This window comes from Erythrolamprus reginae, chromosome 8 (assembly GCF_031021105.1).
Source record: "Erythrolamprus reginae isolate rEryReg1 chromosome 8, rEryReg1.hap1, whole genome shotgun sequence".
Classification (NCBI taxonomy): domain Eukaryota; kingdom Metazoa; phylum Chordata; class Lepidosauria; order Squamata; family Dipsadidae; genus Erythrolamprus; species Erythrolamprus reginae.
Window position 1 is genome coordinate 6,517,741 of NC_091957.1, and position 22,361 is coordinate 6,540,101.

The 22,361-nt window shown below is 45.6% G+C and overlaps 1 protein-coding gene across 15 annotated transcripts in view; it reads left to right on the forward strand.

Moving 5' to 3' along the window:
• The window catches only part of EHMT1 (euchromatic histone lysine methyltransferase 1), a 136,896-nt gene that overhangs the window by 76,898 nt on the left and 37,637 nt on the right, over positions 1-22,361 (forward strand). For 12 of the 15 annotated variants that reach the window (XM_070758730.1, XM_070758722.1, XM_070758732.1 and 9 more), the window contains 7 exons: positions 1,801-1,938; positions 3,548-3,693; positions 6,561-6,704; positions 14,362-14,588; positions 15,711-15,884; positions 17,708-17,790; positions 20,092-20,198. In XM_070758730.1, coding sequence (XP_070614831.1) covers positions 1,801-1,938; positions 3,548-3,693; positions 6,561-6,704; positions 14,362-14,588; positions 15,711-15,884; positions 17,708-17,790; positions 20,092-20,198 — 1,019 coding nt within the window. The remainder of the gene's footprint in view (positions 1-1,800; positions 1,939-3,547; positions 3,694-6,560; positions 6,705-14,361; positions 14,589-15,710; positions 15,885-17,707; positions 17,791-20,091; positions 20,199-22,361) is intronic. The other 3 variants (XM_070758735.1, XM_070758734.1, XM_070758727.1) reach the window with 1 other exon arrangement.

Sequence of the window (22,361 nt, forward strand, 5' to 3'; positions counted from 1 at the left end):
TGGGTATCACTGTTACACGTTTCATCTATAGCCATGCAGTTTCGATGGCCAAGTCGTAATATTTCATAGTTTTTTCCAGTTCTTTTTCTTCGACTCTGGCATCTCTTGTAGTTGTTGTTGTTGCTGTTGTTATAGAATTCTTCATTGGACAAACAAGGAATTTGTCTTTTCTTTGTACCTAAAGGAAAGTTACATTTGTTATTTTTATTTGATGTTATTGTTGTTATTATTATTGTTGTTACTATTATTATTACGGTATATTATTATTATTATTATTATTATTATGTCAGTACAACACGGCAAACGAGATCACTATGCTGGATTTCGTATTTCATCACCAGTCGGGCACTTCCCAAGCACCTAGGACTGCGTGATGTAGTGGCGAATTATGTTTGCCGATCTCAGTAAAGCAGCCTTTTGCAATTGACAGATGGAGATTTTGTCAATTCCGATGGTTTTCAAATGTCCGCTGAGATCCTTTGGCACTGCGCCCAGCGTGCCAAGAACCACTGGGACCACTTTCATGGGCTTATGCCAGAGTCGTTGCAGCTCGATTTTTAGATCTTCGTATTTCACTAATTTCTCTAGCTGCTTCTCCTCAATTCTGCTGTCTCCTGGGATTGCGATGTCGATGATCCATTATTATTATTATTATTATTATTATTATTATTATTATTCCTTGTTATCCCTTCCTTCCTTCCTTGTATTCCTCCCTCCACCCCTTCCTTCTTTCTCCTTACTCTCACCCTTCATTCCTTGTATCTCTCCCTTGTATTCCTTCCTTCCCTCCCTCCTTCCTTCCTCTCTTCTTTCTCTCCTTACTCTCACCTTCCCTCCCTTCATTCCTTGTTATCCCTTCCTTTCTTCCTTCCTTGTATTCCTCCCTTTGTCCCTTCCTTCTTTCTCCTTACTCTCACTCTTCATTCCTTGTATTTCTCCCTTGTATTCCTTCCTTCCTTCCCTCCCTTCCTCCTTCCTTCCTCTCTTCTTTCTCTCCTTCCTCTCACCTTCCCTCCCTTCATTCCTTGTTATCCCTTCCTTCCTTCCTTCCTCTCTTCTTTCTCTCCTTACTCTCACCTTCCCTCCCTTTCTTCCTTGTATTCCTTCCTTCTTCCCTCTCTTCTTTCTCCTTACTCTCACCATTCCTTGTATCTCTCCCTTGTATTCCTTCCTTCCTTCCTTCCCTCCCTCCCTCCTTCCTTCCTCTCTTCTTTCTCTCCTTACTCTCACCTTCCCTCCATTTCTTCCTTGTATTCCTTCCTTCCTTCTTTCCTCTCTTCTTTCTCTCCTTACTCCCACCTTCCCTCCCTTCATTCCTTTTTATCCCTCCCTCCCTCCCTTCTTTCTCCTTACTCTCACCCTTCATTCCTTGTATCCCTTCCTTCCTTCCTTCCTTCCTTCCTTCCTTCCTTCCTTCCTTCCTTCCTTCCTTCCTTCTTTCCTCCCTCCTTCCCCTTCCCTCCCCTTCCCTCTTTCCTCCCCTCCCCTTCCCCAAAAGGCAAGCTTCTCCCTTGAGCCTCAACCTTTTCCCGGTAGCTAAGAACTTTCCCCACCGTGCAACAGTGAGAAGCTCTCCCTCCGATCCCCCTGAGAAAGGAGAAGGGGAAGACGCCCCCCCCCATAGATCAGTGGGCCCAGCGGTTGCCTTTTAATTGCCCTCCCCTCCGCATCTGTGTATCTACCCACCCTTCAGCGGGGTGTAGCCTGCCTACTGTCTGCCAAGGCAATGAAGGTGGCCTTTCACGGCAGAGGCACATGCAGAGTTCTTTCTCAATCGACAACGTTACCTTTCCAACCCAGGTCCTGACTCTTACAAGCCCCCTACTCAGGGGAGCGAGGAAGGAGCAGGCCAGGAGGAGAACAGCATGGAGTACCTGGAGGTGCCTCTGCAGTCCTTGGATCTGCGGGTGAAGGAGGTGCTCGCTTTGCCATCCGAAGGTGAGTTGTCGTTTGTGCGTTTGTGTCAGGTTTCTAAATATGGCCATGTACCATTTTGGATCTTTGTTTCTTTGGAATCATTTCTCTCTATTAAGGGGACGCCCCCTGGTGGCCGCTTGAAGGGGAGGAGGCTGGCATCCTTTATAAAGGGTGTGTGTGTGTGTGTTGTTTGTGTGACACACAATGGATCCAATGGGGAGAGAGAGAGAGAGAGAGAGCAGCAGTTGAGACGAGGAGTAGATTCCCTTGGCCTAGCAGCCTCAGGAGAAAGGAGGGGAGGGGGGAGGGGGCAGGAAATACGTTGGGAGGATCCTCAAGATATTATAGCATTTAGCATTAGCATATCTATCTATCTATCTATCTATCTATCTATCTATCTATCTATCTATCTATCTATCTATCTATCTATCTATTAATTAGATTTCTATGCTGCCCATCTCCTGGGACTCAGGGGAGCTCACAACAAAGAAACTTGACTTAGACTTATATACTGCTTCACAATGCTTTATAGCCCTCTCTAAGCAGTTTACAGAGAGTCAGCCTCTTGCCCCCAACAATCTGGGTCCTCGTTTGACCCACCTCGGAAGGATGGAAGGCTGAGTCAACCTTGAGCCGGTGCTGAGATTTGAACTGCCGAACTACAGCTAGCGGTTAGCTGAAGGAGTCTGCAGTGTTGCACTCTAACCACTGTGCCACTCTGGCTCCCTTCTTTCCTTCTTTCCTTCTTTCCTTCTTTCCTTCTTTCCTTCTTTCCTTCTTTCCTTCTTTCCTTCTTTCCTTCTTTCCTTCTTTCCTTCTTTCCTTCTTTCCTTCTTTCCTTCTTTCCTTCTTTCCTTCTTTCCTTCTTTCCTTCTTTCCTTCTTTCCTTCCTTCCTTCCTTCCTTCCTTCCTTCCTTCCTTCTTTCCTTCTTTCCTTCTTTCCTTCTTTCCTTCTTTCCTTCTTTCCTTCTTTCCTTCTTTCCTTCTTTCCTTCTTTCCTTCCTTCCTTCCATCCTTTTTTCCTTCTTTCCTTCTTTCCTTCTTTCCTTCCTCCCTCCCTCCCTCCTTCCTTCCTTCCTTCCTTCCTTCCTTCCTTCCTTCCTTCCCATTCCCCTTCAGTCTTTGTCCTTAACCTAGGACATGATATTCAAGATATTACAGAATTCTTATCCTTCGACTTTGGAGGTCTTCTAGTCCAATCCTTTGCTCAAGAAGAAACGCTATACCAGGGATAAGCAAAGTTGGCTTTTCTATGACTTTTGGACTTCAACTCCCAGAATTCTTGAGCCAATCATGCTAGCTCAGGAAATCTGGGAGTTGAAGTCCACATGTCACAGAAGAGCCAACTTTGCCTACGCCTGCCCTATACTATTTCAGACAGATAGGTTGTCCAATCTGGAGGCAACTCATTCCACCAATCGATTCTTCAAACCAAGGAGGTCCTCCTTATATTTGGGTTACTCTTGTCCTTGATTTGCTTCCATCTGTTGCTTCTTCGCCTTCCTTTAGATGTTTTGGAGACTAGGTTGATCTCCCCCCCAGTCATATTTGTGGAAGTCGCTTGGGGTCTCCTGCTCTGTCTTTAACCTTCTGTAGGGAATCTCTAGTGTATTTGTTTTTTCTCCTGCAGGTCTTTCTAATGGTTCCGGAGAAATGGAAACAGACAGTCTTCAAGAAGTGCCTCTCTGTAGCTGCCGGATGGAAACACCGAAAAGCCAAGAGATCACCAAGCTAGCCAACAACCAGTGCATGGCCACGGAAAGTGTGGATAAAGAGGTAAGGTCCCTTTATGTCTCCTGCTGCTACCTGTGGGTGACTGGTGGGCTGTCTGGTTTACCCGCATATTTTAAGAAGACTGTTAAGTGCAGGAAACAGGGAGCGGTTCTGTTAGCATTCCACACTCGACTTGTATTCAATGTTAGAATTCAAACAGAGTATATGTGGCAGTGGTGGTTGTTCAGCCAGTAACACAGACCAATATACTGTAGTAGAGTATAAATATTATTTACAATGTATACAATAGACTAACTAGCACATACAGTCAGCTACGTACGTATCCAAATTAAGCCGTCATATATAGTTCTAAACATACAGCACTAACCATTAATATTACACACAGTTGCATACAATACCATAATACAATCCATAGACCAATGTTTAGCACACAACAGGTACATAGAAACATAGAAGATTGACGGCATAGAAGATTGCCCTTGTACTATTTGTACTATTTCCTGTAATTTATCTTAGGATGGAAGTGTTTTTAATAGGAAAGTGAACACAACAACAAGGGGACACAATCTGAAGTTGGTTGGGGGAAAGATCAAAGGCAACATGAGAAAATATTATTTGACTGAAAGAGTAGTAGATCCTTGGAACAAACTTCCAGCAGACGTGGTAGATAAATCCACAGTAACTGAATTTAAACATGCCTGGGATAAACATAGATCCATTGTAAGATAAAATACAGAAAATAGTATAAGGGCAGACTAGATGGATCATGAGGTCTTTTTCTGCCATCAGTCTTCTATGTTTCTATGTTTCTATATGCCAGGCATGTTTCAATTCAGTTACTGTGGATTTACCGACCACGTCTGCTGGAAGTTTGTTCCAAGCATCTACTACTCTTTCAGTCAAATAATGTTTTCTCACCTTGCTTCTGATCTTTCCCCCAACTAACCTCAGATTGTGCCCCCTTGTTCTTGGGCTTACTTTCCTATTAAAAACACTTCCCTCCTGAACTTTATTTAACCTTTTAACATATTTAAATGTTTCGATCATGTCCATAGACCAATATTTAGCACACAACAATATAGTATATTGTTAGCACACATCAATATAGTATATTATGAGCACACAGCAATATTAAGCACACCACTATATATTAACACACTGAATATTAAGCACACCACTATATATTAGCACATTGAATATTAAGCACACAGCTATATATTAGCACACACCAATACTTTAGCACACAGCAAAAACTTAGCACGCAGCAGTGTAAGCAAGCATTATCAAGACTAACCACAATAGCCACCAACAACCAACAATGCAACGCAATACAATGCAAACAGAGAGCAACACATCTTTCTCCCTTTTATGGATAATTGCAGCCTAGCTCTTAAGGTAACATTATACTATTTCCTCCGAACATTACATTGCTGGTCAGTTCATGTATTGACAAACCCAACCAGCGCAGTACGTAGTACTGACAGGTTCAAATAAAGACAGGTTTACTTCATGCTAACGCTCTCTATAAGAAACTGAACTAACGATCGTCAAAGCAAATTGGAAGGAGAGGAGAGTCAACAGAACTCAAGGTGGGTTGGCTTGGTTCTCTTGTGGATGCAAACGGACTCGAGGCTAATGACATCTTGACGCCTCCCTGGTTATTTCCCAAATGGAGATTCTCAGTCATCCAGGTTATGGTTGCCGGAAAGTCCAGTTGCCTCTTGAAAAAGCACCTTTGGGACTCCTACAGACACTTTCCGTCTTTGATTAGGCCTCTGCTTCCAACCCATGAACTCCTGTGCTGGGACTAGGAGTAGGTTTAACTGTTAGATGACCGAGCCAGTCCTGAGCTTCTCAAGGCCTTCCCTTTGGATTGTAGGTTAAATGAGGCTCATTGAATGCATTGAGGTTCATGTGTGTCTTCTGATGAGGGGTGGAGGAGTTCACACGTTGTCAAGAAACGCTACTTTGGAACCCCCCTGGTAGATGGACTGAGTTTACATACAGGAAGGAAGGAAGGAAGGCAAGGAGGGAGGAAGTAAAAGGAAGAAACAGAAACAGGAAGGAAAGAAAGAAAGCAAAGAAGGAATGAAATGAAGGGAACGGAAACAGGAAGGAAGGAAGGAGGGAAGGAAGGAAGGAAAGAAGGCAAGGAAGGAAGGAAATGAAGGGAACGGAAACAGGAAGGAAGGCAGGAGAGAAAGAAGCAAATGGAGGGAACAGAAACACGGAATGAAGGAAGGTAAGCAACAGAAGGAAAGAAGGAAGTAAATAGAACAAACAGAAACAGGAAGGGAGAATGGCAGGAGAGAAGGAAGGAAAGGAATTGAAGGAAGGAAGAAAGGAAGGAAATGGAAGGAACAGAAACAGGAAGGAAGGAAGGCAGGAGGGAAGGAAGGAAGGAAGGAAATGGGAACATAAACAGGAAGGAAGGAGAGAGAAGGAAATGAAGGAAGGAAATAGAGGGATCAGAAACAGGAAAGAAGGAAGGAAGGAAAGGAAGGAAGGAGAGAAGAGGGGGAGTCTTTCTCAAACAAAGCCAACCAAAATTTTGATATGAAATCTCAGCAAAACTCACTGTTTTCCAATCCATTGTGTGTGTTTTGTGTGTGTGTGTGTCTTTTTGCACTCAAATGAAGCTGTTTGTGAGGCTTGCTCTTCTATCAATCAGATAGCCGAGCGAGAGGCAGAGATGTGGCCTCCATGGATGGTGAAACCCCCCCCCCAAACGCACCCCCCTCTATCAAATTGTCTCGGAGCCTGGGGGAGATTTGCTGCCTGGAAGCCCCCCCCCCCAACAATAAAGAATGTGGGAGAAGGAATTCACACGCTTCTCTCTTCCACGTCCGTGTGCGTGCCCGTTAGTCAGACCTCTCTCTTCCCTCCTCCCCTCCCCTCCCCACCCTCAGCTGAGCCGATGCACCAACCGCGTGTTGAAATACGAGCTGATGCGCGCGTCGAACAAAGTCCAGCTCTTGGTGCTGTGCGAGGACCACAGAGGGAGGATGGTGAAGCATCAGTGCTGTCCCGGCTGCGGCTTCTTTTGCGTGGCGGTAAGCATCGTCTGCGGCTCAGGGCCCCAAGACGCGGAGCTGGTTGGTCAGAAAGGTCGGCGGTTTCGGCGGTTCGAATCCCTAAGCCCCGCGTTAACCAAATGAGTTTGTCCCAGCTTCTACCAATCTAGCGGTTCGAAAGCACTTCAGAAATTGCAAGTAGAATAATTAGAGACCACCTTTGGTGGGAAGGTAACGGCATTCCGTGCGCCTTTGGCGTTTAGTCAATGCTGGCCACGTGACCACGGAGAATATCTTTGGGGAGTGCTAGCTTTCTTACGGAGATGAGCACCGCCCCCTAGAGTCAGGAACAACTAGCACATATGTGTGAGGGGAGCCTTTATACCTTTAAGCATCATAACAGAGAGTGGGGAGAAAAAACTCTTGCCTCTTTAGTATAGCATAGCATTTAGACTTATATACCGCTTCACGGTGCTTTTACAGCCCTCTCTAAGCGGTTTACAGAGTCAGCCTCTTGCCCCCAACAATCCGGGTCCTCATTTGACCCACCTCGGAAGGAGGGAAGGCTGAGTCAACCTTGAGCCGGTGGTGAGATTTGAACTGCTGAACTACAGCTAGCAGTTAGTTGAAGTGGCCTGCAGTGGTGCACTCTAACCACTGCGCCACCCTGGCTCTTAGAGGAAGGAAGGAAGGAGGGAGGGAGGGAGGGAGGGAAGGAAGGAAGGAAGGAAGGAAGGGAGGAAGGAGGGAGGAATATAGCAATAGCACTTACACATATATACTACTTCATAGTGCATCTATAGCCCTCTCTAAGCGGTTTACCCCCAAACAATCTAGGTCCTCATTTTATCCACTTCGGGAGGATGGAAGGTTGAGTCAACCTTGAGCAGGTGGTGAGGTTCAAACTGCTGAACTACAGCAAGCAGTTAGCTGAAGTGGCCTGCAGTGCTGTACTCTAACAACTGTGCCATCCTGGCCCTCTTTCCCAGAGACAACTGGCCATGTGGGTCCCATCTTTATTCGAGCAACAGATAAAATAAGAATAATGATTATATAATTAATATAATATAATATAATATAATATAATATAATATAATATAATATAATATAATATAATATAATATAATATAATATATATATCATGTCAAGTAGACAGGCTGAGTGGATTTGATTTCCTTGTGGCCCCAAGTAGCATGGAAACAATTATTTTCCTTAAAATTAATATCCTTCAACTGTTCCTTACTGGAAGTGGATGATATTCTGCAGGGTAAGCTGTTCTGAAGGGTGGTGTGGCTCTCCTCCACACTCCCCTTCCTTAAAAAAACTGGTTCTCAAGCTGGGGGGTCGGGACCCCTTTGGGGTTTGAACAATTGTTTCAGAGAGGTTGCTTAAGACCATGGGAAAAACACAAATTTCCCATGGTGTTAGGAACTAAAGCTTCTATTATGGTGCCGTGGATCATATTTTTACAATCTGACCAATCGGGCGTTTGCAGGGTGTGTGTGTGTGTGTCCTTCTAACCTTCCTGCCAATCAGCTTCAAGCTCTGTTGGGAAAATCGGTGCTAGGCTTATGGTTGGGGGTCACCACAACACGAGGAACTCTATTAAGGGGGCCGCAGCATTAGAAAGGTTGAGAACCACTGCTTAAAAACCAACGATTTGGCTGAAGAAAAAGAGAGCCAGGACCGAAACTTTGGATTCTCTAGTTTGGACACATCGACGGGTGGGCAACAACCAACCCCCCCCCCCCAAAAAAACCCCCCAAACAAACCCCAGGAGCTGTTTGGCACAGATTTGGTCAGCGATGATCCAGGGACTCGTTGGGCTTCGAAAGCTGGAATGTAGCCATCGGCAGCTGAGCTTCAATCCTGCAGGAATTAAAAACTGTGAGAACCGACCCCTTGAGCTATAACTAACAACCTGGTTGTCTTTTTTATTTCTCCCCTTTAAAAAAAAAATATATTCCTGCTCTTGGCTGTGACGCGATAGTGATGGTGAACCTTTTTTTACCCTCAGGTGCCGAAAGAGCGTGTGTGCACTCTATAGTCCATGCGCGAGTGCCCACACCCATAATTCAATGCCTGGGGAGGACAGAAACAGCTTTCTCTGCTCCCCCCCGGAGGCCCTCTGGAGGCCGAAAACGGCCTCTTTCCCAACTTTTGGTGGCCCCAAAAGGCTTGTGTTTCACCCTCCCCAGGCTCCAAAGGCTTCCCTGGAACTGAGGGAGGGTAAAAATGCTCTCCCCCACCCTTCTGGAGGCTCCCTGGAAGCCAAAAACGCCCTGCCAGGGCCTCTGTGTGAGCCAAAAATCAGCTGGCTGGCACACACATGCCTGCTGGAGCTGAGCTAGGGCAATGGCTCGCGTGCCAGCAGATATGGCTCTGTGTGCCACCTCTGGCACCCATGCCATAGGTTCTCCATCGCTGTGATACTATGAGCATGGCCAGACTGTGTAGGACAATGCTACATGGGAGCATTGATTTTTTTCCCTCCCCCATTCCAGGAGAGCATCTATGGAAATTCTCTAGTCTGAAGTCAAGCCAAGTCGATGCGTATTAGAGTCAAATACCGGGATATTCTTTGTCATTCAAGTCGCAGTGCTTTTCCAAAAGGCAATTGGACTTTCTTGGGTTTTTTCCCCCTTTCCTCCTTGAAAATGTTCCGCTTCTTGGACAAGAATCGAAACATTTTCTAGGAAAAGAGGAAAAAACCCCTAAGAAATAAGAGGCATTTTGAGTGTTCTTTTGAGCTTGGTTGTTTTCTTGCAAACTAAGACTAATAATAATGTTACTTAATGAAACATCTGCAAGCAAGCAAGCTCAGAAACCACTAAGGACCCTACACTCCTCCTCTTCCTCCTCCTCTTCTCCTCCTCTTTACCACCTTCTATTCTGCACAAAGCCCCACTCCCTTCCAGCACTGATGAGGTTTCTTTCTTTCTTTCTTTCTTTCTTTCTTTCTTTCTTTCTTTCTTCTTCTTTCTTTCTTTCTTTCTTTCTTTCTTTCTTTCTTTCTTTCTTTCTTTCTTTCTTTCTTTCTTTCTTTCTTTCTTTCTTTCTTTCTTTCTTTCTTTCTTTCTTTCTTTCTTTCTTTCTTTCTTTCTTTCTTGATTGGATTTGTATGCCGCCCCTCTCCAGAGACTCGGGGCGGCTAACAGCGACAATAAAACAGTGTACAATAGTAATTTGGTATTGATGATTAAAAATCAATTAATATAAAAACCAAACATACATACATACATACCATGCATAGAATTGTAAAGGCCTAGGGGGAAAGAGGATCTCAATTCCCCCATGCCTGGTGGCAGAGGTGAGTTTTAAGTTGTTTATGAAAGGCAAGGAGGGTGGGGGCAGTTCTAATCTCCTAATTACCTAGCTGGGCTGTGAAACATCTGCAAGAAAGCCATTCACTGGTTCAGTGAGCACCAAGGATCCCTCAGTTTCAACCCTGAGCTGCAAAAAATATTCTCCTTTATTAAAAGCAAGAAAGTTCAGTTGCCCGTTGGGAAAAAAAAGCACTTTTTTGGATTCCAGGAGAGTTGACACACACACAAGGCATTGACCGAGCAAAGAGGACAGAATGAGGACAGGGTGGGAGCAACCTCAATTGAACTTTTTGCAGACAGAATTGGAGGACATAACCGTATTTTTCGGTCTATAAGACGCACGGGGGTATAAGATGCGCCAAGATTTTGAAGAGGTAGACGGGGGAGGGGGGGGTTTGCTGTCTCTGGCCCCAGGAGCATTCTGCAGCCCCCCCCTCGTGATGTGTTCCTGTGGGCTGAGGAAGGAAAAAATGCCATTTTCGTGAAAAAAAACAGGTTTGTTTTTCACCTCTCAAACCCCTCGTGTGTCTCGCCCTCCCCAGCTTCTAGGGCAGTGGTTCTCAACCTCTCTAATGCCGTGACCCCTTAATTATTATTATTATTTATTAGATTTGTATGCCGCCCCTCTCCGTAGACTCGGGGCGGCTTACAGCAATAATAAAAACAATGTATAACAAATCTAATATTTAAAATATCTAAAAAAACTTCTTATTTAAAAAGCAAGACATACACGCAAACTTACCGTGCATAAACTATATAGGCCTGGGGGAGATGTCTCAATTCCCCCATGCCTGACAGCAGAGGTGGGTTTTGAGGAGTTTACGAAAGGCAAGGAGAGTAGGGGCAATCCTAATCTCCGGGGATAGCTGGTTCCAGAGGGTTGGGGCCGCCCCAGAGAAGTTCTAATGCAGTTCCTCATGTTGCGGTGACCCCCAACCATAAGTCGAGCGCCAATTCTCCCACGGGGGCTTTAAGCTGATTGGCAATGTCCAGCCTTGGACTCATTGTCTAGGACTCATTGTCAATGTCTTGCTTGCAGGGTGTCCAGCAAAATGGAAATTAGGGGATAATCCGGGAAATTGGCGGTTTGGAAAATATCAGGGAATTTGTGGAAAAAACCAGAATGAATCAGGAAAAAAACAATATTAAAATGTTTAAAAGTCATGTTAAAAAATAACACAACGGATCGCGCTGCCTGGCAGAGTCAAGCAGAAATGAGCAGAACTGTGCCAACAACTTGCTTGTTCAGCTACCGATATTTCTCCACGGCTTAGCCGTTTGGTATGACGTCACCTACGACCGTGCCTTAACTAGATCGCAAGTTACAGGGAAATGTCAGGGAATTTTAAAATCCTTTCCCTCTGTGCTTGGACGCATTGCTTCACTTGGCTCTTTTTTTAAATAGGCTTGAGAGTTTTGCAAATTTATTTTTGATGCGTTCTCAAAGTGCTTTTCTTCTTTCTAGCGGGGCGGGGGAAGTGAAGGCCCATCTGTTGGCGCCAACGCACTAAAACCAAAGTTTTTGGGATCCTTTGGGCGCCAAGCCTCGCTTGCTTTTTTAAGAGATGCAATAAAACTGCAGCGGAGCTAAAGCCAGAAGGGGCCTTGGTTCATTAAGGGACAAGAGCAGCAAAAGTTGTGAATTGTTGGTGGCTGTGACGGTGAGGTTTGGCAGGCATAACCACCTTCCGCCTGTCCCTTGAAGCTTGACGCTCACACCACCATCCAGCTGCGCCCTGGCAGTATTCTGCAACCGCCCCTTTCTCTGTCCTAGTTTTTGGACCATGGTTCTGCGGAGGAAGGAAGAGATCCTTCCGAAACGGAGGAAAGTATAGCTTATCTAAAAGTCTCTTCGAGATTCTCCATCCTGCAGCTCACCTGCCTGGTGCACCAGTTGCGGCCCTACTTGGACCGGGACTCACTGCTCACAGTTGCTCATGCCCTCATCACCTTGAGGTTCGACTACTGTAACGCTCTCTACGTGGGGCTACCTTTGAAAAGTGTTCGGAAACTTCAGATCGTGCAGAATGTAGCTGCGAGAGCAATCATGGGCTTCCCTAGGTATGCCCATGTTCCACCAACAGTCCGTAGTCTGCATTGGTTGCCGATCAGTTTCCGGTCACAATTCAATGTTTTTGTTATGACCTATAAAGCCCTTCATGGCATCGGGCCAGAATATCTCCGGGACCGCCTTCTACCGCACGAATCCCAGCAACCGGTTATGTCCCACAGAGTTGGCCTTCTCCGGGTCCCATCGACTAAACAATGTCGTTTGGCGGGACCCAGGGGAAGAGCCTTCTCTGTGGCGGCCCCGACCCTCTAGAACCAACTCCCCCCAGATATTAGAGTTGCCCCCGCCCTCCTGGCCTTTCGTAAGCTCCTTAAAACCCACCTCTGTCGTCAGGCATGGGGGAATTGAGATATTCTCTTCCCCCTAGGCTTACAAAATTTATGCATAGTATGTTTGTATGTATGATTGGTTTCTTAAATTGGGGTTTTTTAAAACTACTTTTAATATTAGATTTGGTTACACTATATTGTTTTTCATTGTTGTTAGCCGCCCCGAGTCTACAGAGAGGCACGGCATACAAATCTAACTAATAAATAATAAATAAATAAATAAATAAATAAATATTTAATTCGACTTGTATGTCGCCCAATCCCGAAGGACTCAGGACGGCTTACAATAGTGTAAAATAGAAAAAAAAATTTAAAAAGAAGTCAAATATACACTGCTCAAAAAAATAAAGGGACCCGGAGAAGGCCAACTCTGTGGGACTTAATCGGCCGCTGGGATTCATGCGGCATAAGGCCGTCCCGCAGGTATTCTGGTGCAATGCGAGCCCTGTGAAATGGTCCTTCGACCCACCCAAAGAGGTCCCAACCCTCACTGCGTCTAAAAAACGATGCCAATGGCCAGCTGTCTGCAAGAAATAGAAATCCTTCCCATTCCTCACCACCATGAAGTCAGAGCCGAAGAAGCCTCCTGGATGAGAAGCGAAACGTCTTCAAAAGAAAAAAGCGAGGAAGTCCAAGGTGCTTGCTGGAAAAAAAAAGCATTTTTGAGTGTGCAGCTTCTCCCTTTCACAAATTGGACAACTCCGAGGCAAGAGGGAAAAAACCCAAAAGTCGTCCTTGAGAAGTTTCTGGGCTCCACCGCCTCGCTGGTGGTGATTAAGCAAAGTCTGGACTGCCATCTGTTAGCAAATCCTCCCCGCATTGCAGATTCTTGGCGGTTGTGGGCCGTTGAACTAGAGACCTAGAGGTTCCTCGATAACAATCCCCGAATCATTTGCTCGGCACCGTCTTGAGTGAGTCGGGCTAAAGTTGCTCATTTCTTGCACACCCACCCACTCCAGAGTCCTGCAAATCTTCCCATCTTTCCCTCACTCTCTTTCTCTCTCCCCGGCCCGTAATTTGAGAGCCCCTGCCCATTTTTAGCCTCCGTGGTGCACTGGTTAGAGTGCAGTAGTTCAAGCTACTTCTGCTGATCACCGGCTGCCAGCAGTTTGGCAGATCGAATCTCAGTAGGCTCAAGGTTGACTCAGCCTTCCTTCCTTCCTTCCTTCCTTCCTTCCTTCCTTCCTTCCTTCCTTCCTTCCTTCCTTCCTTCCTTCCTTCCTTCCTTCCTTCCTTCCTTCCTCTCCTTCCTCTCCTTCCTCTCTCCCTTCCCTCTTCCTTCCTTCCTTCCTTCCTCGGTGGTGCAGTGGTTAGAGTGCAGTACTGCAAGCTACTTCTGCTGATCGCCAGCTGCCAGCAGTTTGGCAGATCGAATCTCAGGGTTGACTCAGCCTTCCATCCTTCCAAGGTGGGTCAAATGAGGACCCAGATTGTTGGGGGGAGATATACTGATTCTGTAAACCGCTTAGAGAGGGCTGTAAAGCACTGTGAAGTGGTATATAAGTCTAAATGCTATTGCTACTGCTATCTATCTATATCTATATCTATCTATCTATCTATCTATCTATCTATCTATCTATCTATCTATCTATCTATCTATCTATCTATCTATCTATATCATCCAAGAGCAGCAAGAGGATCGGTGGTGCAGTGGCTTAGTGGTTAGAGTGTGGTTGTTTAGTGGTTAGAGTGCAGTCCTGCAAGCTGCTTCTGCTGATCAACGGCTGCCAGCAGTTTGGCAGATCGAATCTCAGTAGGCTCAAGGTTGACTCAGCCTTCCGTCCTTCCGAAGTTGATAAACATGAGAACCCAGATTGTTGGGGGCAATAGGCTTTCTCTCCGTAAACCGCTTAGAGAGGGCTGTAAAAGCACTATGAAGTGGTATATACGTCTCAATGCTATTGCTATAATGCTATGGCTATTCTGATTTTTATTTTATTTGTTATTTGGCCCTTTGCAATTCCTTCCAGGGCACTTTCGTGGAGTGCCAGCCGGAAAGCGGCCTCTCTCACCGGTTCCACAAGGACTGCACTTCCCACATCAAAGGCACGAGCTACTGCCCCCATTGTGGGGAGGAGGCCTCCAAGGCGAAAGAGGTCACGGTCGCCAAGGCGGACACCACCTCTGCCCTGCTGTTGACCCTGGAGGAGAAGAAACCAGGTGCTTTAGAGGGAAAGGCCGACACGACCACTGGAAGGTTAGTCACAGCTTTCTCCGCTTGATGTTTCTCTGATGGTTATGGGATTTTGGGAGGGGGGATTTCAGGAGGGAACAGATGCAGCCAGAAAGCATTCTTTCGAGGGGTTCAAGGCCATCCTATGCCCACCCACCTGGGCGGAAGCGGAAGGAGGACTGGCCACGCTGGCACAACCTGGGTGGCTCTGGCAATAAATTGGAACTTTGAGGAGCACTTTGACTTGGATTTTGATTTAGTTCGAATGTTACCTGGAACCTTGACACCTCGCCTTCCCTAGAATAGAGTGGAGTGGAGGAGAGGAGTGAAGTGGAGGAGAGGAGTGGAGTGGAGGAGAGGAGTGGAGGGGAGGAGAGGAGTGGAGGGGAGGAGTGGAGTGGAGTGGAATGGAATAGAATTAGAATAGAATAGAATAGAATAGAATAGAAATAGAATTCTTTATTGGCCAAGTGTCTTTGGTGCACATACTCTCAGTGTACATAAAAGAAAAAGATACATTTTAGAATCAGGAGGCACAACACTTAATGATTGTCATCGGGGTTAAATAAGCAACCAGGAAAATCAATATTAATAACAATCTTAAGGATACAAGCCACAAGTTACAGTCCTACAGCCATAAGTGGGAGGAAATGGGTGATAGGAATGGTGAGAAAAAAACTACTAGTAATAGTAGTGCAGATTTAGTAAATAGTTTGACAGTGTTGAGGGAATTATTTGTTTAGCAGAGTGGTGGCCTTCGGGAAAAAAGTCTTCTTGTGTCTAGTTGTCTTGGTGTGCAGTGCTCTGTAGCAACGTTTTGAAGGTAGGAGTTAAAATAGTTTATATCCAGGATGCGAGGGGTCAGTCAATATTTTCACAGCTCTCTTTTTGACTGTTGAAATATAGATGTCTTCAATGCGGCCCCAGTCGTGTGTTGCCTGACTGTGGTACTTTGTTCTTGGGTCCCATTTGGGTCCCATTTGTTGGGCGGTCGAGGGAAAGGGAGGGTTTTGCCCTCTCCTTCTGCTCAAGATCCCCAAGGACAATTGGTGGCCCACTGTGTGACCCAGAATGCTGGACTCGATGGGCTTTGGCCTGATTCAGCAGGGCTCTTCTTAGGTGGTTCTTATGTTCTCTTGGGTTCAGTTTCAGTGGGCCTGCAACCCAACAACCTGAAGAAGGGAGAGCTGAGAACTTGTCCACCGAGGGGTTTGATTTGGCTGGGACATCGCTGTTTCCTAAGCCGCCGACAACCGGTTTATCCCAAGGGCCTGTTAAAGAAACGTTGGAGAGCGCCTTGATTGCCCTGGATTCGGAAAAGTAAGAGCAAATTTAGTTAGTTGGGGCTTCGGGGTCTGTGGTCAATACCGTGAACTCTGGTTCTGCTTGTATCATGGAAGGTTCGTTCTCCAGGCTTCTCTGATTTAAGTTGAGCACAACCAGCTAAGCTAACCAAATACCGATGTTGTCTTGGTTTCAATCTATCAGCATTCTAACTGGTCTAACATAGCCAATAATAGACATATACTGTTTTGAACCAGAGTACATGTCTCAGTGGTGTTTTGTTCAGACAATAATACAAGCCAACGTAAAGGTATTATTTACAAGATATACAATACAGTAATACCTCGTCTTACGAACCTAATTGGTTCTGGAAGGAGGTTCGTAAGGCGAAAAGTTTGTAACACGAAACAATGTTTCCCATTGGAAACAATGTAAAAGCGATTAATGCGTGCAAAGGGGGGGGGGAAATCCCAAAATGGCACTCCGCTGGGCGCCGCAGCCCGCCTGTCACCTTCTTAAACAGCAGGGGGGCTTCTTGGCATTCTCCCGAACCCGGAAGTTCGGGTTCGGGTTCCGGATTCTGCCGAGAAGCGCTCGGCTGTAACCTTCTGAAACAGCCGGGCGCTTCTCGGTGGCCTCCGGAACCCGAACCTGAACCCGAACTTCCGGGTTTGGGTTCAGGAGAACGCCGAGAAGCCCCCCTGCTGTTTAAGAAGGTGACAGGCGGGCGGCGGCGCTTCTTGGCGGCCTCCCGAACCCGAAAAGTTTGGGTTTGGGTTCGGGAGAATGCCGAGAAGGCCCTCGGCTGTTTTAAAAGGTGACAGCCGGGCGCCGGCGCCTAGCGGAGCGCCATTTTGCAATCTGCGGTGGGTTTGTAAGGCGAAAAAAGTTTGTAAGAAGAGGCAAAAATTTTCTGAACCCCAGGTTCGTATCTCGAAGTGTTCGTATCACGAGGGGTTCGTATCACGAGGTACCACTGTATCTCCATAATCTTACACAGTAATTATAATTACTGCACACAGCAGGTACATATAGTATTACATATATTATCTCCTTCACACACAGCAGATATAATATACCATATAGCATTAGCACACAGCTTATTCTCTTATTAATACAGCCAATACCTTTACATCAGTATAGTATATTCTACACAGTATATTGCACACAGCTCAGATATTAATACTAACCAGCATATATACACCAACAATACAATGTAAGGCAACAAAACAAGACACAATGCAACAACAGTTCAACAGAATACAACTACCGAATGTAACAAAAAGCAGCAGGTCTATCTCCCTTATATGACTAAATTGCAGCCTAGCTCATAATTGCTACCTAGCTCTTAAAGTATTTATTTATTTATTTATTTATTGGATTTGTATGCCGCCCCTCTCCGGAGACTCGGGGTGGCTAACAGCAATAATAAGACAGCATACAATAATAATCCAATACTAAAAACGATTAAAAACCCATTATTATAAAAACCAAACATACATACAGACATACCATGCATAAAACTGTATCTCAATTTCCCCCATGCCTGGCGGCAGAGGTGGGTTTTAAGTAGCTTACGAAAGGCAAGGAGGGTGGGGGCAATTCTAATCTCTGGGAGGGAATTGGTTCCAGAGGGCCGGGGCCGCCACAGAGAAGGCTCTTCCCCTGGGTCCCGCAGTAATACCACTATTTCCTCCTAACATACTATGCTGGTTTATCTTCATATATTGGAAATGCAACCAATACAGTACATGGTACTGACAGAATCAAAGGGAAATTTTTTTTGGGGTGGGGGGGGGAGAGAAATTACAGAATCCCGTGTTTCCGCTTGAAATTTAACTCTCCCTCTCCGTTTGCAGGCCCAAGAAATTACGATTTCACTCGAAGCAGCTGTACTTCTCAGCCAGGCAAAGGGAACTTCAGAAAGTCCTCCTTATGTTGGGTGAGTCAAATTGCTCAGGATCGCGAGTGGCTTTCTTGGGTTGTGATTTTGAAGGGTTGCTGAACAACTGGTCACAGAATTCTTTATTGGCCAAGTGGAATTGGAAACACGAGGAATTTGTCTTTGGTGCATATGCTCTCAGTGTACATAAAAGAAAAGGTACATTTGTCAGAAAAACGAGGTATAACACTTAACGATTATCATAGGGGTCCAATGGAGGAACAATATTAATAAAAATCTTAAGGATACAAGCAACAAGTTATAGTCATAAGTGGGAGGAAATGGGTTATAGGAATGATGAGAAAAAATTAATAGTAATAGTAGTGGAGACTTAGTGAATAGTTGAGGAAATTATTTGTTTAGCAGAGTGATGGCATTCAGGGGGAAAAACTCCTTGTGTCTAGTTATTGTGTCTAGTTATTGGCCAAGTGGAATTGGAAACACGAAGAATTTGTCTTTGGTGCATATGCTCTTAGTGTACATAAAAGAAAAGGTACATTTGTCAGAAAAACGAGGTATAACACTTAACGGTTATCATAGGGGTCCAATGGAGGAACAATATTAATAAAAATCTTAAGGATACAAGCAACAAGTTACAGTCATACGTGGGAGGAAATGGGTTTAGGTTTAGGTTTATTGGATTTATATGCCGCCCCTCTCCGCAAACTCGGGGCGGCTCACAACAATAATAAAAAAACAGTACAGTACATAATACCAAATCCAATGCCCATCCATCTAGTTGCAATTTAAATTAATAATCTCATAAAAACAGTATATATAAAAAACAGGCACACAGTCAATCAATCAACAAAACAACATGGGCAAGGGGGAGGTGTTTTAGTTTCCCCATGCCTGACGGCAAAGGTGGGTCTTAAGGAGTTTACGAAAGGCAGGGAGGGTGGGGGCAATCCTAATCTCAGGGGGGAGCTGGTTCCAGAGGGTCGGGGCCCCCACAGAGAAGGCTCTTCCCCTGGGTCCCGCCAGACGACATTGTTTAGTCGACGGGACCCGGAGAAGGCCAACTCTGTGGGACCTAACCGGTCACTGGGATTCGTGCGGCAGGAGGCGGTCCCGAAGATATTCTGGTCCGGTGCCATGAAGGGCTTTATAGGTCATAACCAACACTTTGAATTGTGACCGGAAACTGATCGGCAGCCAATGCAGACTGAGGAGTGTTGGAGTGATATGGGCATACTTTGAGAAGCCCATAATTGCTCTCGCAGCTGCATTCTGCACGATCTGAAGTTTCCGAACACTTTTCAAAGGTAGCCCCATGTAGAGAGTGTTACAGTAGTCGAGCCTCGAGGTGATGAGGGCATGAGTGACTGTGAGCAATGACTCCCGGTCCAAATAGGGCCGCAACTGGCGCACCAGGCGAACCTGGGCAAACGCCCCCCTCGCCACAGCTGAAAGGTGTTTTTCTAATGTGAGCTGTGGATCGAGGAGGACGCCCAAGTTGCGGACCCTCTCTGAGGGGGTCAATAATCCCCCCCCCCAGGGTAATGGATGGACAGATAGAATTGTCCTTGGGAGGCAAAACCCACAGCCACTCCGTCTTGTCTGGGTTGAGTTTGAGTTATAGGAATGATGAGAAAAAACTAGTAGTAATAGCAGTGGAGACTTAGTGAATAGTTGAGGAAATTATTTGTTTAGCAGAGTAATGGCATTCAGGGGGGAAAACTGTCCTTGTGTCTAGTTGTCTTGGTGTGCTATAGTGATGTTTTGAGGGTAGGAGTTAAAACAGTTTAAGTCCAGGCTGTGAGGGACCAGTGAATATATTCACTGTCCTGGATAAAGTCTTTTCTTCTTGTAGGGTTTTGGAGAATACATAAGAAGGGGGAGCAGGCACGATGGCATGTCTGAATTAGTGATTCATTTAATAAGGTTTAAAGGAAATCAAAGTTGAATTGAATTAGAAGAAAATTAGATAACTAGATGAGAAAATTAGAGGTCACGGTTGGTGGGTTCGATGAATACCAGAAGTAATTAATTGGGAACTAATAATTGGGGGGGGGGATTATAATTGGCTTACTAACTCGATACTGTTTTTATTGTATTATGAAGGTATTTTGAAATGTATTGAAAACATTTGTATGGAGAAAAATAATAATAAAAAATTACCTGGGGGGAAAAATATTTTCACAGTCCTCTTTTTGACTTGTGGCGGTATACAGGTCCTCCATGGAAGACAGATTGGCAGCATCTGTTCTTTCTGTCATAAGTCAAAGATTACCTGTAAAGAAAAACCGGTTTTGTCTTCCTCTTTTTTTATTTTATTATTATTATTATTTTTTTGCTCAGTGGATGGGATCGATCCCAACTTCAAAATGGAGCACCAGAGTAAAAGGACGCCTCTTCATGCTGCCGCAGAATCGGGACACGTGGAGATTTGTCACATGCTAATTCAGGTTCATCCTTTTTCTTTTTTTAAAAAAAAAGTTTATTTCCTAAACTCCCTTCTCTTATATATAAATGCAGTGGTACCTCTGCCTAAGAACGCCTCTACTTGAAGGTTTGTGGAAGATAGAACCTGAAGTGGAATGAAGTAGACTACTTTGGGTTTTCTGAATGGGGGAAAAAAAAAATCAATTTGGCCATCACTGAAAGAGTTTATCCATAAAGAAGTCTATTTGTAGTTTGGTGGTTTTCGTGTAGACATTTCATGACCTAAACCAGCTAACGTCATCAGTGTTAGAAGGTGGGAGTAGAAAGAGAAGGAGGACTGTAGCTCTGATGATGCTACCTAGTTTGGGTCATGAAACTTCTATAAGCCAGTGCAGAGAGCAGCAAGGACCCTGTCACTTAAGAGTTGGTTCGTTCCAACCAGTGTGATGTAAGGGTTGGTTGGGGTACCAGTTCAGGACCATGGAGAGCTGCCTTTGGAATCCCCAGCTAGCTGCCAAGCTCCATGAGGATGGCTTGGACTGACCTACTTGATAGACCTGTTGGGAGGAAAGCATAGAGGTCAGAGAATTCTGTGCATCTCTTGGGCTTCCCAAGCGGGGAAAAAGCAAAAGAAAAGAGGTAGCAATTCCACAACTGCACTGTCTTCTTGGGTTCTGTGCAGGGTCAGAACCCATGTCAAGTTTTGTAGGAAAAGTGATACCATCTGGTGACACCAGAGCAGGTGATACTTGGCTTGGGACAAGATTACCTACAGGACTGTCTCCTGCCTTATGTACCCCAGCGACTGGTTAGGTCCCATAGAGTCGGTCTTATCCAGATCCCGTCGGCCAGACAATGTCGTCTTCCTAAGGGAAGAGCCTTCTCTGTGGCAGCCCCGGCCCTCTGGAACGAACTCCCTTCGGAGATACCTACCGCCTCCTCCCTCCTGGTCTTTCGTAAAGCTCTGAAGACGGGCATGGGGGCCAGGAGAGACGAGATTGCCTCCGGCTGATGTGAATGATTGAATTGAGTGAATGGGAATGACTACATATAAGTTTTTTTTTTTTTTTTACAATTTTATAAATCATTCTTTTTAACAATAATTATATATGTGTGTGTGTGTGTGTGTGTGTGTTTTTAACATATTTTATACATATATTTTATACATAAATAATTATACAGTGATCCCCCGATCATTGCGAGGGTTCCGTTCCAGGACCCCCCGCAACGAGCGGGTTTTCGCGAAGTAGCGCTGCGGAAGTAAAAACACCATCTGCGCATGCGCAGATGGTATTTTTACTTCCCAGCAGCGAGGAGCCGAAGATTGGGGTTTCCCCGCCGCCCACGCGAACTCCTCGCTGCTGCCGCACCCGCCGCTCGCCCGCCCTGAAAGGGAAAGCCCCCCCCCCCAGGCCGGCTCCGATCCCCCCAGGCCGGCTCCGATCCCCCAGGCCGGCTCCGATCGTTTTAAAACAGGCGCGCCGCTTTTCCGCTGACTCCTGGCGAACTTCCCCGCTTTAGGAGTCAGCGGAGAAGCGGCGCGCCTGTTTTAAAAGATCGGAGCCGGCCTGGGGGGGCTTTCCAGCAACCCCCGAGCCCGGGTTGGGGGCTCGGGGGTTGCTGGAAAGCCCCCCCAGGCCGGCTCCGATCTTTTAAAACAGGCGCACCGCTTCTCCGCTGACTCCTGGCGAACTTCCCCGCTTTAGGAGTCAGGAGAAGACCCAGGGAAGCCGCCCAGCAGCTGATCTGCCCGGCGCCATCTACGCATGCGTGCCCATAGAAAAAAGGGCACGCATGCGCAGATGGTGTTTTGACTTCCGGGTTGAAAAATTGCAAATTAGCCTGTTCGCAATGGTCGGGAACGCAATAACCGGGGGATCACTGTATACATAAATTATTTATAATAATTTTATACATATATTTTATACAGTTATACATATATATATATATGGGTGTTTTTTCTGTCAATGGCCAAAATAAATCTATCCTAGTCTCCCTTTACTTTTAAATTCAGCAAAAACATATGATATATATATATATACCTACACACACACACATACATACATATACACACACACACTCATATTAATTAAAGCCATAAACTAGCAAATCTCATTACATCCTAGCTTGAGATATGAACCTGAACAGAATGTTGGGTTTGAGCAACTGGCCTATTGGCAGTATAA